At 35.0% G+C, this 18,683-nt stretch overlaps 1 protein-coding gene across 2 annotated transcripts in view; it reads right to left on the bottom strand.

The window, feature by feature from the left end:
• The window catches only part of LOC145686433 (protein lin-54 homolog), an 83,715-nt gene that overhangs the window by 46,129 nt on the left and 18,903 nt on the right, over positions 1 to 18,683 (bottom strand). For both annotated transcript variants that reach the window (XM_081759730.1, XM_081759729.1), the window contains exon 3: positions 2,488 to 2,739. In XM_081759730.1, the coding sequence (XP_081615856.1) occupies positions 2,488 to 2,739 (252 nt within the window). The remainder of the gene's footprint in view (positions 1 to 2,487; positions 2,740 to 18,683) is intronic.

The following is an 18,683-nucleotide window of genomic DNA, read 5'->3' on the forward strand; positions in this document are numbered from 1 at the left end:
ATGAACATTAGAGATTATTGCAATGAGTTTCACATCATAGGACTATTCCAACATTTAAGAAGTAATGACTAACTAAAATTGAGACAAAAACCGAAGCCACTTTATTATTATTAAAATGAAATTCCCAAAATTGAATTTGGCGAAGTTATGAAAACCATATAGGTATGAAAAAAAAAAAAAAAAAAAAAAAAAGCAAAGCATATAAAAGGGAAGGCCAGAAAGTTCTTACCCTTACACAATGATAAGAGATCTGAAATTCTATCCACGGGCGTGTTCTTCTCTACATATTTAATTTGTATTTGCCTTACATTTCTTGTATCTACGGATCAGTTCAGTAATACTATATGCACAAAAGTCTGCAGAGTTAGACGCAAACCAAGTTTCCACGTTTTAATTACCTCATCATCATCCGGAAGACGTCTAACTTCGTAAATGTTAGAAAAGAGAGAGTAACCGGACAGAATATGTTGGGTGGGGCAAATACTCGTAGTGACAATGGGCCACAAAAGTTAGTTTCCGCTGTTCAGTGTCGGTGATTTGTCCGCTAGCAGCAACACATCTTTCGAGAGCAAACAGTTTCTTTGTTTTAATAGTATCCCACAACTTTTGCTACAAGTTCCTGTGGTTGTAACTTCTTTTTGTACGTAATCAGTCACGATCATACCTTTATGGTCCTACAACACGAACAACATAACCTTGCTGGATAAATGCTGTAATTTAGTCCTTTAGGACGAGGTCTGTTTCCAAGTTTTATTCATTTCTTTTGTTTTAGGGTTAAATAGGTAACCAGCATTCGTCCAGTCACTAATCTGATTATAAAAGCTTTATCGTCCTTGTAGTATAGACTCAAAATGCTACATATTGCGCACATTCTCTTTTTGAAAACTTGTCAATAATTGGAGAATCTACTTTGCTCATATAGATTGTTATGTAATAGGGTGTAAACAAACTATCTAAACAATTAATAACCACGCGTCTATTTTAAGCACTAGCTGCTCAACTTTTGCCACCACGCTCGGTTTATAGACGCTGAGGGAAGCTGTTCTCTTGGGTCATCCTGAACATTTGTGCGATCAAGTTTGAATTCTCTCTTCCAGCGATTCGCTGTGCAATAAGATAAGAATTCCTCGTAATATACAGTTGCCATCTCTTCATGTATCATTTGTGCTCATCTTCCTTGACGATGGAGGAATCTAAATACAGCTCGGTACATGGTATTTGTACAGTCCGCAGCAAAAAACCTGCAACATGACCATGTAAGTTTGTTGTGAAACGACGAAGTCTTTTGCTCCAAAATAAGTATGCAGAGGAGGACGCCGAGGTTTCTCCTGGTGTGATTCGTGCCAATTAGACGTTGTGTTGATTCCCTGGGCTGTTAGGCGTAGTTTCACAATAAACTTCCATGCTTACGTTGCAGGTTTTTTGCTGCGGACTGTACAACATGCTGCCACCGATTAGTTTTCTGGCAATAACTTCAATTCAACAGGAACTGTAACGACACAAATTAGCAGACATATTAGTGAGATGACAACCTATCATTGGACAAATTTTTACATTATTACCACCTGTAAGGACTTTCTGGCCTCTGTTCGTATTTAATTAGTGGATTAAGTTTTTATTATTAATTTTAACTATCCTTTATTTTTTGCATGATAGTGCGATGCGTTCTGAGTAGTGCAGTGAAAGTTACGTATCTGACTAGTGAGTGTGAGGTTTCCAATGATTGTTACCGGTAAGACGATTTAAATGTTCGACCTACTTTTGAGTATCATAAGCAGAAATGAGTAATTTTACAATACTAATATATGAGACATACCAGGGAATTAAGTCTTTACTCAGATAACCTATTTTATATCACACAAATTCCTCGAAAAGTGGTAATTCAAGTGGTTAAAGGACGGTATCGTGGAGTCGAGAAAGGAATACCTGGAACTTATTTCTTGATTTCATAACAGTCCACTTGTTAATAATAAAATTTCTGACTAGCGTAATGAGGTAAGAGTAAAGATCTAATTCCATTCCAAAAATGAAATAGAAACACTGTATGACAAAGACACACATAAAACAATACATTTCTTATTCATTATTTCCTATATAATCCGTTGCTTAGTATTATCCCTGGTTTTCATTGTTACAAGCAAGTTACAGATTTTCAACGAAGGTAAAAGTGATTAGCCCGAAATCTGATAACTGGTATCTCAGGAAGTAGCTTCGATGGATATTTGAGATACATCTGGACTAGTTTGTATTACGTACACAGTCACTCTTAAATAAACACAAGATATGAAGACCGAGTTGCACTATACGCTTACATTACAAACATACTTTCAGAAATTTCATATTACTTTAATTTAATACTGTTGCTTCACTGCTGATGCTGTGTTACGAGTCAACTAGCTCGGCAAGGAAACTAGAAATAACAACCAATACGAAAACAAACAATTATAGAATAATAAATAAATAACTTTGGATAAAAAAATGACTTACTTGTTTGTTAGGAGATGATGGTATTATCTGTTGTACCTTGGCGGGGGACAGAAGTCCCATTTGTTGTGCTTGTTGTAACGTTATGGCCTTCGTTGGGCTTCCTAACAGTGTTGTAACGTTTGGCTGGCTGCTTATAATTTTGATTGGTTGTCCCGCTGCTATTGCCTCTCCTTGCGAAGTAGCAAGCATAACTGGCTGCGCATGGGTTTGCGCCGAATTCGGATTCCCCGTGATGATTACTTTTGTGATTACCTAAAAACAAGACACGAGCATTATTTAACCTTATAGTTCTGCATGAATAAATAGATTAAAAAAAAAAATCACCATGTATGAAGCATTATTAGACATTCACACCAGTTAAAAGAATTCTACTCAAAACTGAAACAAATCAGAAAAATAAAGTTGTAATCCAATCAAAAAAGTAAAATTATTTCTATTTAATGTATTTCTCTGATTCATCCAGTCACCCACGAGAAAATAAATGAATGAAAAAAAAAAAAAAAAAAAACATAAGACTGATTTATATTTATAGCATTTATACGCTCTTTATCAAACGCCAACTACTTGTGAATTTTGGTAAATGTTATCTGGATAACGCATCACACTGATAATGCAGAAAACTTACTTTTGAGACTAAGCATGGAAAATAATAATGAAATGATCTTATTAAGAAATTTCAAAACAAAACTTAAACAATAAATCAAATACATAGTTTAAAATTTTCACGACGAGAATTTGACATTCTTCAATGTTTCCCTAGTATTATGACGTGTAATTCTAATTTTTTTCTCCACGGTAGTTTTGCTGCTATTGTTTGGTTGCTCATGTACATGTGTAAGATAAAGATCCTGAGGAAGTTGACAAGATAAGTGAAACAACAGTCGATTCCAAAGTCAGGATTGTACGACGTAATCAACTATGATGAAAATAAAATAAAATGATACCCACAATTTTAATTAACTTACCAATTAGCACATACAATGAGATTTAAAAAAGTGAAAGTTCATTATTTGTTAACAAAAAAAAAATCTCGAAATTAGATCTGTTATCATGTGATTATGAATAGTAAAACGAACACAACATGACCACGTTGTAATCCTTAGTGAAATGAATGGAATGAAATTGAAGTAGCTGATAAACGTTGGGTAGGCACACGACGCTTTCCTATCACTGTCCATACAACTGATCCTTTCATTACTTAGCATAATAATTTGAATGCAGAACGACTACAAACTCGACTTTCCGAACCGCCATAAGAAACCATTTCTAATAAATATCGAAGGAAAAATAAATAAATGTAGTTTTCTTTCTTAGCCCATTTAACCATGTGAACTGCTAGTACATTAACAAAAACTATTACCAGCCAAGTTACTGTCCAACTTAAAGCTGAAGGAGTACTTTGTTAAATTAGTCAATTAGGTGTGCAATTAGGAAACTTATGCAAAGATATTGTATTTTTTTTAAATTCTATATATGTGAATAAGTGTGTTCCTAAATGGTTATATCAATTTCACATGAATTGATAACGCAGTAATATGGAACTTGGGATAATAACAGCATGGAACTTACGATAACAACTAGATGTCTTAGCCTTGAATATGTTAGTGAATTTTGATGAACAAGTACAGAAGATATTCATCTTGTCAAAATCCAAGTGTCTTTTTACATTCTTAATATGAAGTTCTTTGTATACTTTCCAAGTTTCAACAACTGCCAGATTCAAACCATTTTAAACAATGTGTTCTCATACCACTTCTTTCCACGCAGCTGAGGTCTGTAGCTAGATAGCATCAATGACATTCAAGTCATCCATCCCATTGTTGTACTTCCATGCAATGTGAGGTTTAGAGACATGGATCCTCTTCTTGATTTACGAGAGTATCGTTCTGTATTCCCCACTGGTAAGTGGGTCTGATATTTGATGCCAAGGTGACTACGGAATTGTCATTCCACCACAATCACTTCGGAAATCACATTTTGGTGTCATCTACTTTTTGATTTCATTTGCGGGGATCAGAGGACAAATACCAGATCTTCGTTCCAGTACTATACCGGTTGCTTTAATCCACTTTATTTTCAACCCTGTCAAAAATTAGTACCGAGGTGAAGTTATCAAAGAATACCTCAATTCGCAAAGAATTAGTCATAATATCCAGTAAGATAATTTCCACCTTAGTTACAGTAGAAAGCTAGATTCATAAGTATCCTTCCCTCCATAGATTTTTCATGTCATATGAGATCCATCACGTGAACAAAACGTATAGATTTTGGGTACAAAACGAATGGGGTTTTCCTTAGGAAAATATTACACGAATCACCATACGATGGCCATGATTCGTCGATGAAAAGTCTACTGCAGTGGATTATTATCTAGTTGATGATATAATGGCGAAATTTTCACATTTTTATTTCCATGCTCAAACATGGCATTATCCATAACATGGAAATATACATTTTTAACCCGACATTTCTGTCTGGCCATTTGAGTTTAGGAAATTGATACGTTTAGATCTTCTGCAGTTGATGAGCATATACTTTCCCTTGGGACATTATGACTACGCAATGACTCAAGATTCTATATATGTGCTCCTTCTGTATAATTTACTTTACAGTCGGTTTCCATTGTTTATGCGAAACGTCAATCTTTCCATTTGGAAACCCCATAATTTCAACTGCTATTCTGAGCTAAATAAACTATACCAGGTCTTAAAAACGACTTGTTATTATTAGCTACAGCCTTGTAAAATAGTTCGGCTAAGTTACACAATTTCTCATCCTTTTAGGTAATGCATAATGCAATATTATTTAGAGCTTGTATTTAGGTACCAAATTATATGTATTTAAATTAACTCAAAAGGCTTAACATTTACTTCAAAGTATATCGAATGTTCTTAACTCTTTGAATCTGGGCATGGTACTAGTACCACGATATTTAAACTATTCTTGTACTGAAGCTATTAAATGATGAAAATTCACATTGATAATGCAGATGGTTCCTTCATTTTTTATTTTTCAACTCTGCTTCGCATTTAATAGTACTATTACCATCATTACTGTACAGAATTTAAATGCCTCGATATACTAGTACCACGTAGGGATGGCCGGATCCGAAGATCCGGATCTGATTGTGATAAACTTGAATATCTAAAATTCACCGAAAGTAATTTCAAGAAGTCCTGACAATGAAGAAGAAAACAGAAAATTAAGAGAAATATTGAGAAGTCTATTTGCCTCCTTCATTTTACTCTAAAGATCAAATGCTTGCCTTACTATAAAAAGAAAAACCTAATTTGAACCGGATGAGAGTTCGAATGTCCAATCTAGGTCCGCCCGATTCCAGGACCGAGATACACACCTAGGATTTGGAACATCTGAAACTAGTATACATTTGAAACCGGAACAAAACTCGAATATTTAAAATTCCTCAAGAGACCTATTTCATTGACAGTTAAGAAAATATAAACAGTTAAGACAAGTATTGACTAGTTTTTACATATATTTATCTTGCTCAGTCTGCTCAAAATATCAAATATAAACCTTACAATTAGATTTAATAATTATTTAGTAAATCACAATATGAGCACCGAGAATAAACTGTGAATTTTGGTGCCCATTATCTACATTTGAAATTTCGGATTCATACATAGAATCAGGCTGAAAGATAAATATTTGAGATCTGGAAACCGAAAAATGTGCTAGTACCAAGATCGTAGCCGTTTGTAATGCGAGCGGAAGGCACTAATTCTGCATGTACTTTGGGGTACACGAGAAACTAAAAACAGATAAATATTCTTTTTCAGGGGTAAGTCGCGCTTTAACATGACTTTTCATGAGTGTTGTGTTCAAATACGAAAACTGTAATGGCGACTTCTTTGAAATAAAGGCTTTTCATTTTTAACAATAAAGATAGGTACTTTCACATTAGGGAAAAATTAGCAAGGCACATTCCACTGATTAGGGTGCTGATTCTTACGGAAGCTTTCACTTGAACCGGAAATTTCCTCATGTGGCTATCGGATTGCCACAATTCACTTTGCTGAAAGACGTGTTTTATCAGGAGGTCGGCCAAGATTCTTTTGGACTTAGCCTGTAGACTGCTTCTGATCTCAATTATTCCCATATAACATGATTAACCATATATAAAGTTGGTTCGAAATGATTTAAAATATCATTAATTTACCTTAAGGGGATAATCGCGATTTAAATATTCGTAAATCAGAAGAGATGTGAAAGTTAAGCGTTAAAATAAATCCGATAATTCCGGAATGAAGACATTTATATGCAACCTAAAGATAGCAATAAAACTTCTTATGTAACATTCTCCAAGTTAAGATAACAGTTATCTTCTTGAAGAGGATTTACGGCAGCTTAGAAAATTATAAATCAAATTATTATAAGTAGTAGCTCTGACAGCCCCGCATTTCACATCACAAACGCCCTTCATCCTGACAAGTGAACAATTCACTTGCCCACGATGACTTTTCAGCCGTTCCAGTAACATCAATATCTCAGTTTGAGTTTGGGGATCATGCTTCGGTGAACCTTGACTATCATCATCAGCAGCTATTAGAGAATTAGAAATTTCTGTACTAGATAATATGGGTAACTATAGCTTTTCGTCTATAGAAGACGGAGAGTGTATGGTACTATCGCAGGAAATATTTGATACATAAGACTTAGATTGTCAGTATTTAGGAGCAACTTTTAAAATAATCAGTTACCTTAAATGTGCTAATGCTTAGCCGAGAATACCCGACAGCCATAGTCGAGTGGTCTGCAGCATTAGGCTGTGGATCGTTTGCTGTGAACGTCTTGGATTCGAATCCCGCTTCGGGCATAAGTGTTTTTAACTGTCCTCGTTTACTTCTATGTGTGGTGTCGTAATGGTTACAGTGCAATCCGTGCAAAGCGTTCAGCAGGTTAAATAATTTGATAAACAACTGTTATCTTTTCATATAAAAAGAAACAGTGGTTAGCGCGTATCTTAGGTGCCCGTGGTCATGGATTCAATTTCCGGAAAGGCACTCAACAATTTCGGTGTTGAGCCAGCATCGTGGCTCCAGTCTATTGGGGAGTTATCTGAAGTAAGAGGTAGCGGACTCCAGTCTAAAAAGCCGGCATTAGCGACTTCAAATGTCGATGCGTTGACTACACATTTCCACTTTGAAGCCCGCTGGTAGGAACCAAAGGACTGTCGTGCAAAGAGTTTAGTTTGTTTTAATTATCATAAATGCCTTCTTTATTATTAAATTTTCTTTTCAACTGGTTTGCGAAACTCAGAGCTAGCTACTTGTTATCTTTTTCATTCATGTTCATAGTTAGCACAACTAACCACTAAGGAAAAACAATCTTTTCAATAAAATTCGTCTCGCGTCTTTCGTAGCTCTTAGTTTAGTTATTTTTAAATTTTTTTTTAAAGCTGAAGGGCGTTTTGTCATTATCCCCTCGTTTTCCTTATTTTTTTTAAAGTTTTACCTATGTAAGTGAATAAATCTGTAATGAAGTCATAATTACTCAGTTTTTGCGTCGTACATAGTTTACTCAGCCTCATTAATCTCTTCACCCCCGCTTCCTGAATTCCAGTTCTAGTATTCTTTCTTCAGCAAGGTCCATTTAATGGGGGACTGATGTCTCATGTAGGCCTCTTAACATCAGCAATAAAGAAAGTAGGGTTTAATTTGCATTAATTTTAGAATATTACGTTAATTATTAGCTAAATAATAATAATAATAATACGGAGCGAGCTTAGGTTAATTGTTAGGATTCTTGCTTCGCAATTGGGTAATCCCGGGTTCGAATTTGGAGACCAGCCATCCTGACTGAGGATTTTCTAGGGTTGTTCCTGAGTTATACTGGGCAAATGTTGGGTTAGCACCTTAATCTAAGGCTCTGGAGACCTTCCTTCCATTCCTTTTCCAATGTTGTTTTCGTCTGTTGATTACTACAGTGTAAAGTGGCGTCTGGGGATGTATCTGGTAGTTTATAGTAAATAAACCATAACGATATAATATATCTTCACGAAACGTATGGGTTAATTTAACTACAGCCTTACAGTCCCAACAGATAGCTTAAGTTTTAATATCAATTTCCTGACTATTAAATATTATTTTCATATTGTTTTAGTTTGCAATTGTTTCATGTATGTTCCCACCGAGAATTGAACCTGAGATCACATGAACAAATGCGAATATGTTAAATATTTTTGAACACTTTAATATACAAAATACAAAACACTTCAATGATACGATGCATGAATATGTTTTGGTTACGTCCTGCAATGTATGATTAAAGAAACCTGGAGGGTGAAGAAAATATAACAGAAATCTCTTTTTTATTTACTCCTTCAACAAACCCCGACCTCAAAAGGACAAGCCATAAGTTAGGTGATAAAGTCATACAACGAACACTTTTATTAATACTAATAATACTGCACAACCATATCGCTCTCCTGAAATTCTTGTGTGCATGTTTAAAAATCTACTGTTGTGCCACGCCAACCAGTCTATACTTTTTGTTGTACCTTCGAAGTGAAAGATATTTATTATTACATTTGTTGATGGTTGGACTCTAGTGAGCCAGAAACTACAATTAATAAAGAGTTTGCTTTGTCTAGTATTTCTGCGATTAGAAGGGCCTTATCTAAAAGATATTTCATTTGTATATGAGAAAGTAGTAAAGTTTATTTTCTAAGAATAAAATAAATATTTTCAATGTGAAGCTTACATTAAGTTTTGAAGAGGTGCTAAACAGGAGAATTCGTTACCATTTACATCAGCGTTTAGACAGTTCACTATACTCTGAAATGGGAAGAAGTCAAACTTGGAAACATTTTACTAAAGAGACTTCGACAGAAAGTGCAACATGTAAATACTGCAAGGTTAAAATAAAGAACAAAGGTAGCACAAACGTGTTATGGAAACATTTAAAAGCACAGCAACCTACTATATTAGTGAATCCGAAAAAAGTTTTGACGAATTTTAGATATTCAATTTTATTATCACAATTTCATATGTAGATTTGGATACGAATCAAGATCTGAGATCCAAATTTCGGATCCAGATCTCATTGGGTCCGGGATATCCGGATCCGAACATTTTTTTGGCCATCCCTAGTACCACGCCCGGGTTCAAAGAGTTAAAGCTAATTTTGGACCTTCATAAAGCATTTAGAAAAAAAAAAAAAAAAAAAAAAAAAAGCCTTGTCATTCCTTGCGTTAGCTTTCAAAATATATTTTATACACTGTTTCCAAATGAGAACATTAGTGGGTAAACAGTCTTTTTTATCTTTTCACCTGACATCTGAACGTCTGATTTGTAAACGTTCGGCAATATTTTATGTTTCTATCCAATCTTTCTCTTTACTGTGTGTGTGGTTTATATACCCCCTGTAATAACCCTGCCCCACTCGTGGACTAACAAAAACTGAATACAACAACAAAAAATGGCATTTACTTTTCACATAACAAGTATCAAAACAAATAGGTGACATTATTTTCTAATTTTCATGGACATTCAAGGTTATATCATTATCCACGAATAAGCAGTACTTCTCAGGTCTCAAGGTGTGCTGATTAGTTAAAACCTTTTTTTCAGAAATTAGACGTTTCAATTGGGAAACAATGCATTTTGAAAATAAAATTTTGTGTTCACACAATTCTTGAAGATACAGTAATTCTATTGTCATTTCATGATTTACAGAAATATGCTTTTTACAATTCGTATTTAAAAAAAAAAAAAAATGAATAAAACGCAATATTTGAGGAGAGTTAATTATATGAACAGAATTATTTAAACTTTAGAAGTTAACAATAAATTGTCTAAGTCATAACCACAATCAGGGTTGGCTGGTTTAAACGAAAAAAGAAAAAGAACGAAAAAATGCTTTAAATCGTGTGAACTTCATGGTGACGTTTCCACATATCAAACAATCTGCATTAGTTTTATCTGCTTTTCACCTTTTAATCAAAGTGATCAATATTCAATTCTCGGTCGAACCACAACCCTTCTTTCCAGTGTAAACAAAGTAGCGGTTCGGACGCCACTTTCAGCGAAAGTATTCTCCTTGAAAACCTTAATATTACGCAAGGATGTGAAGCCTAAACATACGAAACGAAACCCAATTGTATATTTCTGCTTGCCTCAATGCATGTTGTTTTATAAAGAAGCAACTGTTGTTTAAATATATTGATAAACATTGGCAAAATTTATCGACTGCCTACGTAGCTTCCAACATTCGCTTGGATTGAACTTGGTTTTAATTTTATTGAATGATATCTGCATACTAAATCTGTAATTTAATACCTCAGTTTTAGCGTACTGATGATACATTGACCTTAAAATTTTACATGCAAAGCAATAACGGGATTTGCTTTGCATTTAAAGTAATAATAGGATTTTCCCAATGGCTAAGGCGGGAGTTCCCCAATTTATATAATCCTGCATAATGGTTTCACTTGAAATGATTTTTGACAATTATATTAACAAGTATGTAAAGATAAGTACAGTGTATTTTTATCAGGAGTTCTTCGTGAGTGAGTCAGCAGACTCATCGCATTTGTGGTCAATTAGTCCCGGTTTCAGAGTTCCAAATGGAGGACAATTTCTCTCGGATGTAAACCAGGAAGCGATTTGGATTCCGCTTTAAACTTATGTGACCCCTTCCAGCAGAACCCTGTTGTTGCATAACGACACCAAGGCGAAACACACTATTTCTATCCATATGTAATATAAATACATAGAGCAAATTATTTAAACCAAGAAAAAACTTTTTTTTTTCAATAAAAACCATGGTTTTTCCAACCCTGACCACAATTTATATTATTATTATTATTAATAATAATAATAATAATAATAATAATACCTGAGGCGATGAGAGAAAAGAGTACAAAAACTATAAACTGGTACTTGTGGCGATGTAAATATATGAGAACTGTGACATGGGTATCTCACTGCAGGTGTTGGCGTGTCCTGCTATTCCATCTGTTTTAAACGGATGAAGGTTTCAAAATTGGTCAAAGGCTATGATGTGAACAAAAAAGCAGGTATAGCAAAGATGTGATGTTCCATCCATTTATCTCCCTTACGGGAGATTTATATAAAGGAAGTCTCGGCCTTAGAGCCTTGTTGACTGTTTCACTAAACTTGTTTTGAATGAAAATTGTTTAAAATACAATTTTGTATTAAAATGGCTCGTGCCAATATGGCCGAATTAGCCAGTTTTAAGTATAATTGTTTTCACTATGTAAATGTAATACGGAAGGATAAGCGGTGCATGAATTCATATAACTTGAATTACAGTATATTAAAGTTGTAATAAATAACAAAATTGTCCAAAATATTGTAAAGTAAATAATAAAAATTGAATAAACACTGAGAGCAGAGCTCCCCAATACTTATAGTTTACAGCGCCATCTCTTATCCTCCCAGATGTGATGTTTCCGAAGTAGAAAGATGTTGAGTGGCAAATGAAAACCTACGCAAAAATGGTCCGCACATTTTAAGAACAGGCCTGAACAATACCATGCTGGTGAGTATATATTATATATGACAAGACTACTGCATGACGAAAAACAGCAGAATCCATTAAAATTTCAGTTATCATATGGTACTGTTCAACCCATTGAAGTAGGCATTTTGAAATATCGCAAAGTGCAGGACTAAATGATTCGGTTTCTTCTACTGCATTGTGATGGAAACATTTTTTTTATGTTTACTTTATAAATAAAAAAGTAAATTATTGAAAGTGCAGGTCTTATCTCCTATCACTCCGTAAGTTAGAAGACGTGTTATTAGCATAAGACAGCGTTTCCCAACCGGTGTGCCGCGAGGAAATCGAAACAAAATTATTAATTCTATAGCAACCAAATTGCAAGACATAGGAAAAAATGTATATTTTTGTATTTCACATTACTATGAATTTCTACCATGGAAAAAATTACTGTAATTGAAATATATTATTCTACATCTATTACTGTGTAGCAGACAGTATTTCGGCTCGTACACATTTCCACGGTTAGCTGCTATGTTACGCTTCAATTGAGAGTCATACTAACACCGAGAAATGGAAGCACTTGTACGGTACGCGTCAAGTGAACGTTCGTAGAACACTCATTCCTATGTGAATGACAGAACAACACTTTGTTCAACAGGTGTGTTTTGACTTCGACGCATCGCAAGCTGTGTGATTGCAATAATATGCACCGGTTTTGGTTAAAACAGCAAAATTGAAAGTACAAGACATTTGTTTATTTAGTAATCTTCGTTCTTAGTGAAAGGTTGGATACAGTTTTCGAAAAAGAAAGCGTATTTTTAAAAATCTGAGTCCTATATTTCATTGCAATTGTTTTCTATTTTAAAATTAGAATAAAAAATAAGCATAATGAATTAGCATAGGGGAAAACCAGTGATCGAGCTTTCATCTCTGTGAGGAGATCAGTAATCACAGAAGAAAAAAAAATCCAGGGTATTTTATATTTGCAAATAATAATAATAATAATATCTATGAGTGTGCCGCAAGAATTCAAATTACACCCGTAGTGTGCCGCAAGTTGAAAAAGGTTGGGAAACGCTGGCATGAGAGGTTGTGGCTACTATTTTTCGGCACGTCTAACGTCTCACTAGAATACCTGGGACGTGGACGCAGTTAATGCCGATGATTACTGCTAGACACTGCAGCATTTTCATACACGAAGTCATCAGAAGTTTTCTTTTTCATTCTTCATTAACGCTTAACGTTCCTTTTCAGCATCGAAGCTATATAAGGAGTAGGACTTGCGGTTTCAGACAGAAACCGAGCCAGCATAATTTCAATGCTCTCCCATTGGCAATCGAACCCGAGAATGTGCACCAAGGCACGAGATCATAAGCAAGGAACTACCAAGTCTACTTCGCAATGGCGTGTTCACTTCTCCATGATAATGGGCGTTTCTATACAACACATTAAACTGCTTACTGCAAAAAACTAATTACCCTTCCCTCTCCATTTCAGTACGGATTTGGCGCCAAGTGATTTCGATTATCTTCAAATTTCCAAGGAATTTATGTCCGAATACCACTTTCAAAGCATTTAACATATGAAAAAAATTAGCCTTCAGATCCATCTAAATATTATAAAATTTCTGTCCCATTGACAAACATCATTTCACACTGTGGTAAGTACTAGGGGATGTCTACCCACTTGCAAGTGTTTCAGGATCCCTATAAGATAACACGTAGATATTTCTATGTGAATATTTAACAAGATATTGCACTTACCGTCTCAAAATTTTCCATGATATTTTCCAACAGCAATACCTATATGTTCATGGTTTCTGTTTTTGATTTAATGCCCCAGATCAATTTAGATTAATTATAATGTATACTTCCGTTTACACTTGGCAACGTAGAGGATAGAATTTCTCCAGGAATTGGGAGCTCTCTGCTGAACCTCTAGCCCTAATAGTCTTCGCGTCACGTGGTAGTGATTTATGAGCGCTTCTGGCTAAAAACAAATGTTGTCTCTGTTTCTTTTTTTTTGTCAAAAACTTGTTTTGGGCAGCTTTGTCCTCAGTTTTGTCCACTGCCTCTATCGAGATAGCAGGTATACAATGGAGATCGTTTGCAGATCTCATAGCAGATAATGTAACATTCTTTGAAGAAACTCGAAGACTGACATACGAACCGCGTGACAATCTGGGTAGGGAATCTGGAGCGTTGCAATTTTGTGTTCTGAAGTCCGCCTTATTACACAAGACGAAATGACCATAAACAAGAGACTTGTGAAGGAAGAAGGAAAATGTTCTTAGTAATTGTATCCAATTGTTTCCACATTTTTCACCTTTCCCCCCGAAAGATCCCTTCGAAAAGGGAAAGAGGGGAGGGTGATTTTGTGACCCTTGAGTTTTAGAATAGTCTTGAAACGAACTGCAAAGTGCACTTACTGGAAATTCTACTGTCGTTGTGCTATAATATCTGTGTTGCAAGAAGTGAGACAAAATGAAGGAATCAAAGAGGAAAAGAATTTGGTACTCTCTCCTTCCAAAAAAGAAGTCTCGCCAAGCTAATTCATATGTGTGGTCGATCTCAGAGTATGGAGTTCAGAGACTGGATAGTTAATGTTTACCATTCAGGATTACCTTACAACCAATTAAATTCCATTTTCACCTAGCTTGGGCTGGGTTTGGGCAACTCCCTCTTGTGCAGTCGCCTGGACCCAGATCAGGCTCGTATTTATGGACATGTGTCTATTTCCGAATCACTTCGGAATTGATCCTTCGTTAATAACCATTCAAGTTCATTACTATATTTCCTGAATTATCCAGTAATCCTTTATCTTTCTTCATTCTTTCTCTTTTTCTTTTCTTCTCTGCCTCCCTCTGCTACTCTTCTTTCTCACTCTTCTTTTTCCTAACACTAACAAAACTGAAAAACGGTGTCGTGACGGGGAGTAGTCGCTATCAGCACGGTCAATAAGTTGTTTCGATAGTTTTTTTTTTATTATTATTATTCGGGAGTCTGATATGGAACGATTAACTCGAAAATGAACATATACAGAAAGAATAATAATAAAATTTATTCATGATTTCAATTATCAGGTAGGAGAGTATTGTATTTCTTCCTTACTTCGGGCGACTCCTCCTTCCACCCACGAATAAAATTACCCGTATACATGACAATAGGAAGGTATTTCGTTGAAAAATATGCTTTTTGTAGGATCATTTTAATTTCAGGCATACAGTCATTCTACTCCTTTTCATAATGTAATTAATATAGATGTATGCACAGTATAAATGTAATGTGTTAGAGATGTAATAAACTATTTCGTTGATAATTGTTTTTGGTAGAATCATTTGAATTTCAAGCATAACGTCATACTAACAAGTAAACCTTACGTTTGGGTGAATCGAGTTGCTGACTAAGACACATATGAGAAAGTAGTACTAAATGTGGTCAGTATTTCAGTGAAGTTGTAGGTGCGAAGCTCCAGGGGTTTAGGAAATACAGCTACCAGAACATCACATGGAAGTACAGAATAGTCTTCATACAGTTGGAGGTAAAAGCTCTGTAAGACCTCTTGTAACGACAAAAGGTGAATAACAAATATATGGGTACATATTAGGACTAGGGGGAAGTCATATAGTAAGGGTATACCTGACGACGGCCATCTTGAAATCCGCCATTTTGAATTAAGGTTAAGTTTTAAAAATAGGAATCGGGTCATGTGATATATGATTTAAGGCGCAAATTTAATCAGAAGAACAATGGTGACGTTAGTTTTGATTTACGCGCAATTGGTAAAAAGTTACAGGGAAATTACATATTGTTGCAGCATATGTATTAGTCCTTTACCCCACCTTGTAAATTTTGTGTTAATGATAATAAAAAAAGAGCAGGTGGATAAATATTAGGTCTATGGTAAGAGTTGCCTTGATGGCGGCCATGTTCAAATCCGCCATTTTGAATCAGACAAAAGTTTTAAACAAAACGCATAACAGTGACACCTTATTGATAGCGAATTTTACCATAAATCCAACGGTATAACCATTTTTTCTTTATCATTAACCAGCACAAAATGAAATGGGAATAGAGTAATGCAATAGATAACTTCGGGCTAGAAGTTAATCAGAAATACAATGGTGGCGTTACAATGTTAGTTGTTTGATGCTGTACTTGCACGCCATTTCGTTGTTTTTCTTGTATCCTGTTCACATCTATTTCTCGCTCGCTCTTGTCCCTAATTTCCCTGTAACTTTTTACCAATTGCGCGTAAATTAAAATTAACGTCACCACTGTTCTTCTGATTACATTTGCGCCTTAAATCATGTATCACATAACCCGATTCCTATTTTAAAAACTTAACCTTAATTCAAAATGGCGGATTTCAAGATGGCCGCCGTCAGGTATACCCTTACCATATGACTTCCCCCTAGTCCTAATATGTACCCATATATTTGTTATTCACCTTTTGTCGTTACAACAGGTCTTACAGGGCTTCTACCTCCAACTGTATGAAGACTATTCTGTACTTCCATGAGATGTTCTGGTAGCTGTATCTCCTAAACCCCTGGAGCTTCGCACCTACAACTTCACTGAAATACTGACTACATTTAGTACTACTTTCTCATATGTGTCTCAGTCAGCAACTCGATTCACCCAAACGTAAGGTTTACTTGTAAGGGGTTCCATAGTCTTGTGGTTAGAACTTTTGACTCCTGTTCGCGTGATTCTAGGTTCGATTCCCTACTAGAATACTCAAATCATTGGCGTTTGCTCATCGTTGTGAGGCAAGCTGGGGAGCCACGTGATTAAAAGACGTGACAGTCTATAGAATTAATATAAATGTATACACAGTACAAATGTTGTTTGACAGTAGCAAGGTATTTCGTTGATATGTATATACTATTTCTAGGATGTATACATTTCTTTGTATACGACTTTTATAATGTATAATGTATTCTTATAATCAAGAACGAAATTTTAAAATTATTATTATTATTATTATTATTATTATTATTATTATTATTATTATTATTATTATTATTATTATTATTATTATTATTATTATTAAGTATTCTGCCTTTTGCCCGGTCCTGGGACTGATGAGATTTTTTTCGTTTCTTCTTAATTTTCAGTTTGGACCTTGAAATATTTCTTCCATGTTTCTCGATTTTCAGCTTCTTCTTAATAATAAGTAATCATTAATGCTTAATAATAATTAGGCATAACAATGTTAGAAAACTGAAATATTTTAACAGAGCAGTTGATTTCCACGAATGTCTAATAACAAATTTTACCACCCAAGTGAGATTTATACCACTTGACACTATGGTTCGGAACTCATGACTATCATATTTGTGTTACAAGGTTATTTTCTAAAGACAGCTGTTTATTAGTCTAAAATCTAAACTCAGCAATACAGCCCATAGGGGCCTGGACATGCCAGCTGGTAAACATTCACAACCTAGAAGATCGTGATCAGTGCAATGACATCAAACAATCCTTTCGTCTTTCTTGGCCAGAGATCGCTACCACTTTATTCGGATAGTTCTCCATTTCTTTCGCGATGTTGACTCAACTTCGGAAGTTGTGAGCTTACACTGGCAATCGAATCCTATTCTACGTACAATGGAGACACAATATAACGAGATTCAGCTAAGGAAAAACTCCTAAATAGTCATTAGTAGGAAAAGAAGCTGAGTACTATTCAGGAATGAATTGTTGATCATCTCTTAGGGGGAGGATATTTTCGAGAAAATGTACGCATGGAAAATAATAATAATAATAATAATAATAATAACACAGCTACACAAAAATAATAAAAGTTCTGTGCACCAGACCCCAGGGTATGGATTCAAAATATTTTGGTACCCAGAATCCAAATTTCGAAACCCCAGGACGATTGACCGTGATATTTTTTAAATGGGCGATAAACATAAGCAAACGTAAAACAGCACTTACGTTCTTCGCCCATAAAACAAAGTTGACACGGTCAAATCGTCCTGGAGTTTCGAAATTTGGGTTCTGGGTACCAAAATACATCGAATCAATACCCTGGGGTCCAGTGCACAGAACTTTTATTTATTTTGTGTGGTTGTGTAATAATAATACTGTATAAGGGAAAGGAATGAAGACGTACTAAAGGAAGCTAATGAAGGACGACAGATCATAAAGATAATAGGAAAAAAAAGAAACAGCATGCTTGGACATCTTATTCGGGGGAGCAGGAAAATTCGGTGTAGGAAATTTCGGTGTAGGAAAATTCGGTGTAAGAAAACTCGGTGTAGGAAAATTCGGTGTACAGAAAATTCGGTGTACGGAAAACTCGGTGTGGGGAATGTTCGGTGTAAAGAAAGATTCGTTGTAGTAGACAGTAGTATTTATTAAAAACTTAACTTTGAGCATAAATGAGCGTATTAGTTTTAAGTTCAAACTTTGTGTAGAACGTACTTTTACTGTCTGCTATACCAAATTTTGAAAAATTGTGATCGTGAAATAATTTGAATTCTAGATTTCGACAGATTTTAGCATTTCATGGCCCTTACATGACGAGAAATTTGTTTATTGATGTCCGTTTGTGTGATTTAGCGAAGCGATCATCGATACCAATCGACATTTCATTTAAAACTTAAGTTTTTATGCTGTTTTGGAGGATGTCTCCTAGAATTTTATATTTCAAAAAAAAAAAAAAAAAAAAAAAAAGTAGGTTACTAGACGTTTAAA

Source organism: Thermobia domestica, chromosome 5, assembly GCF_964235325.1.
Source record: "Thermobia domestica chromosome 5, izTheDome1.hap1.1, whole genome shotgun sequence".
NCBI lineage: Eukaryota > Metazoa > Arthropoda > Insecta > Zygentoma > Lepismatidae > Thermobia > Thermobia domestica.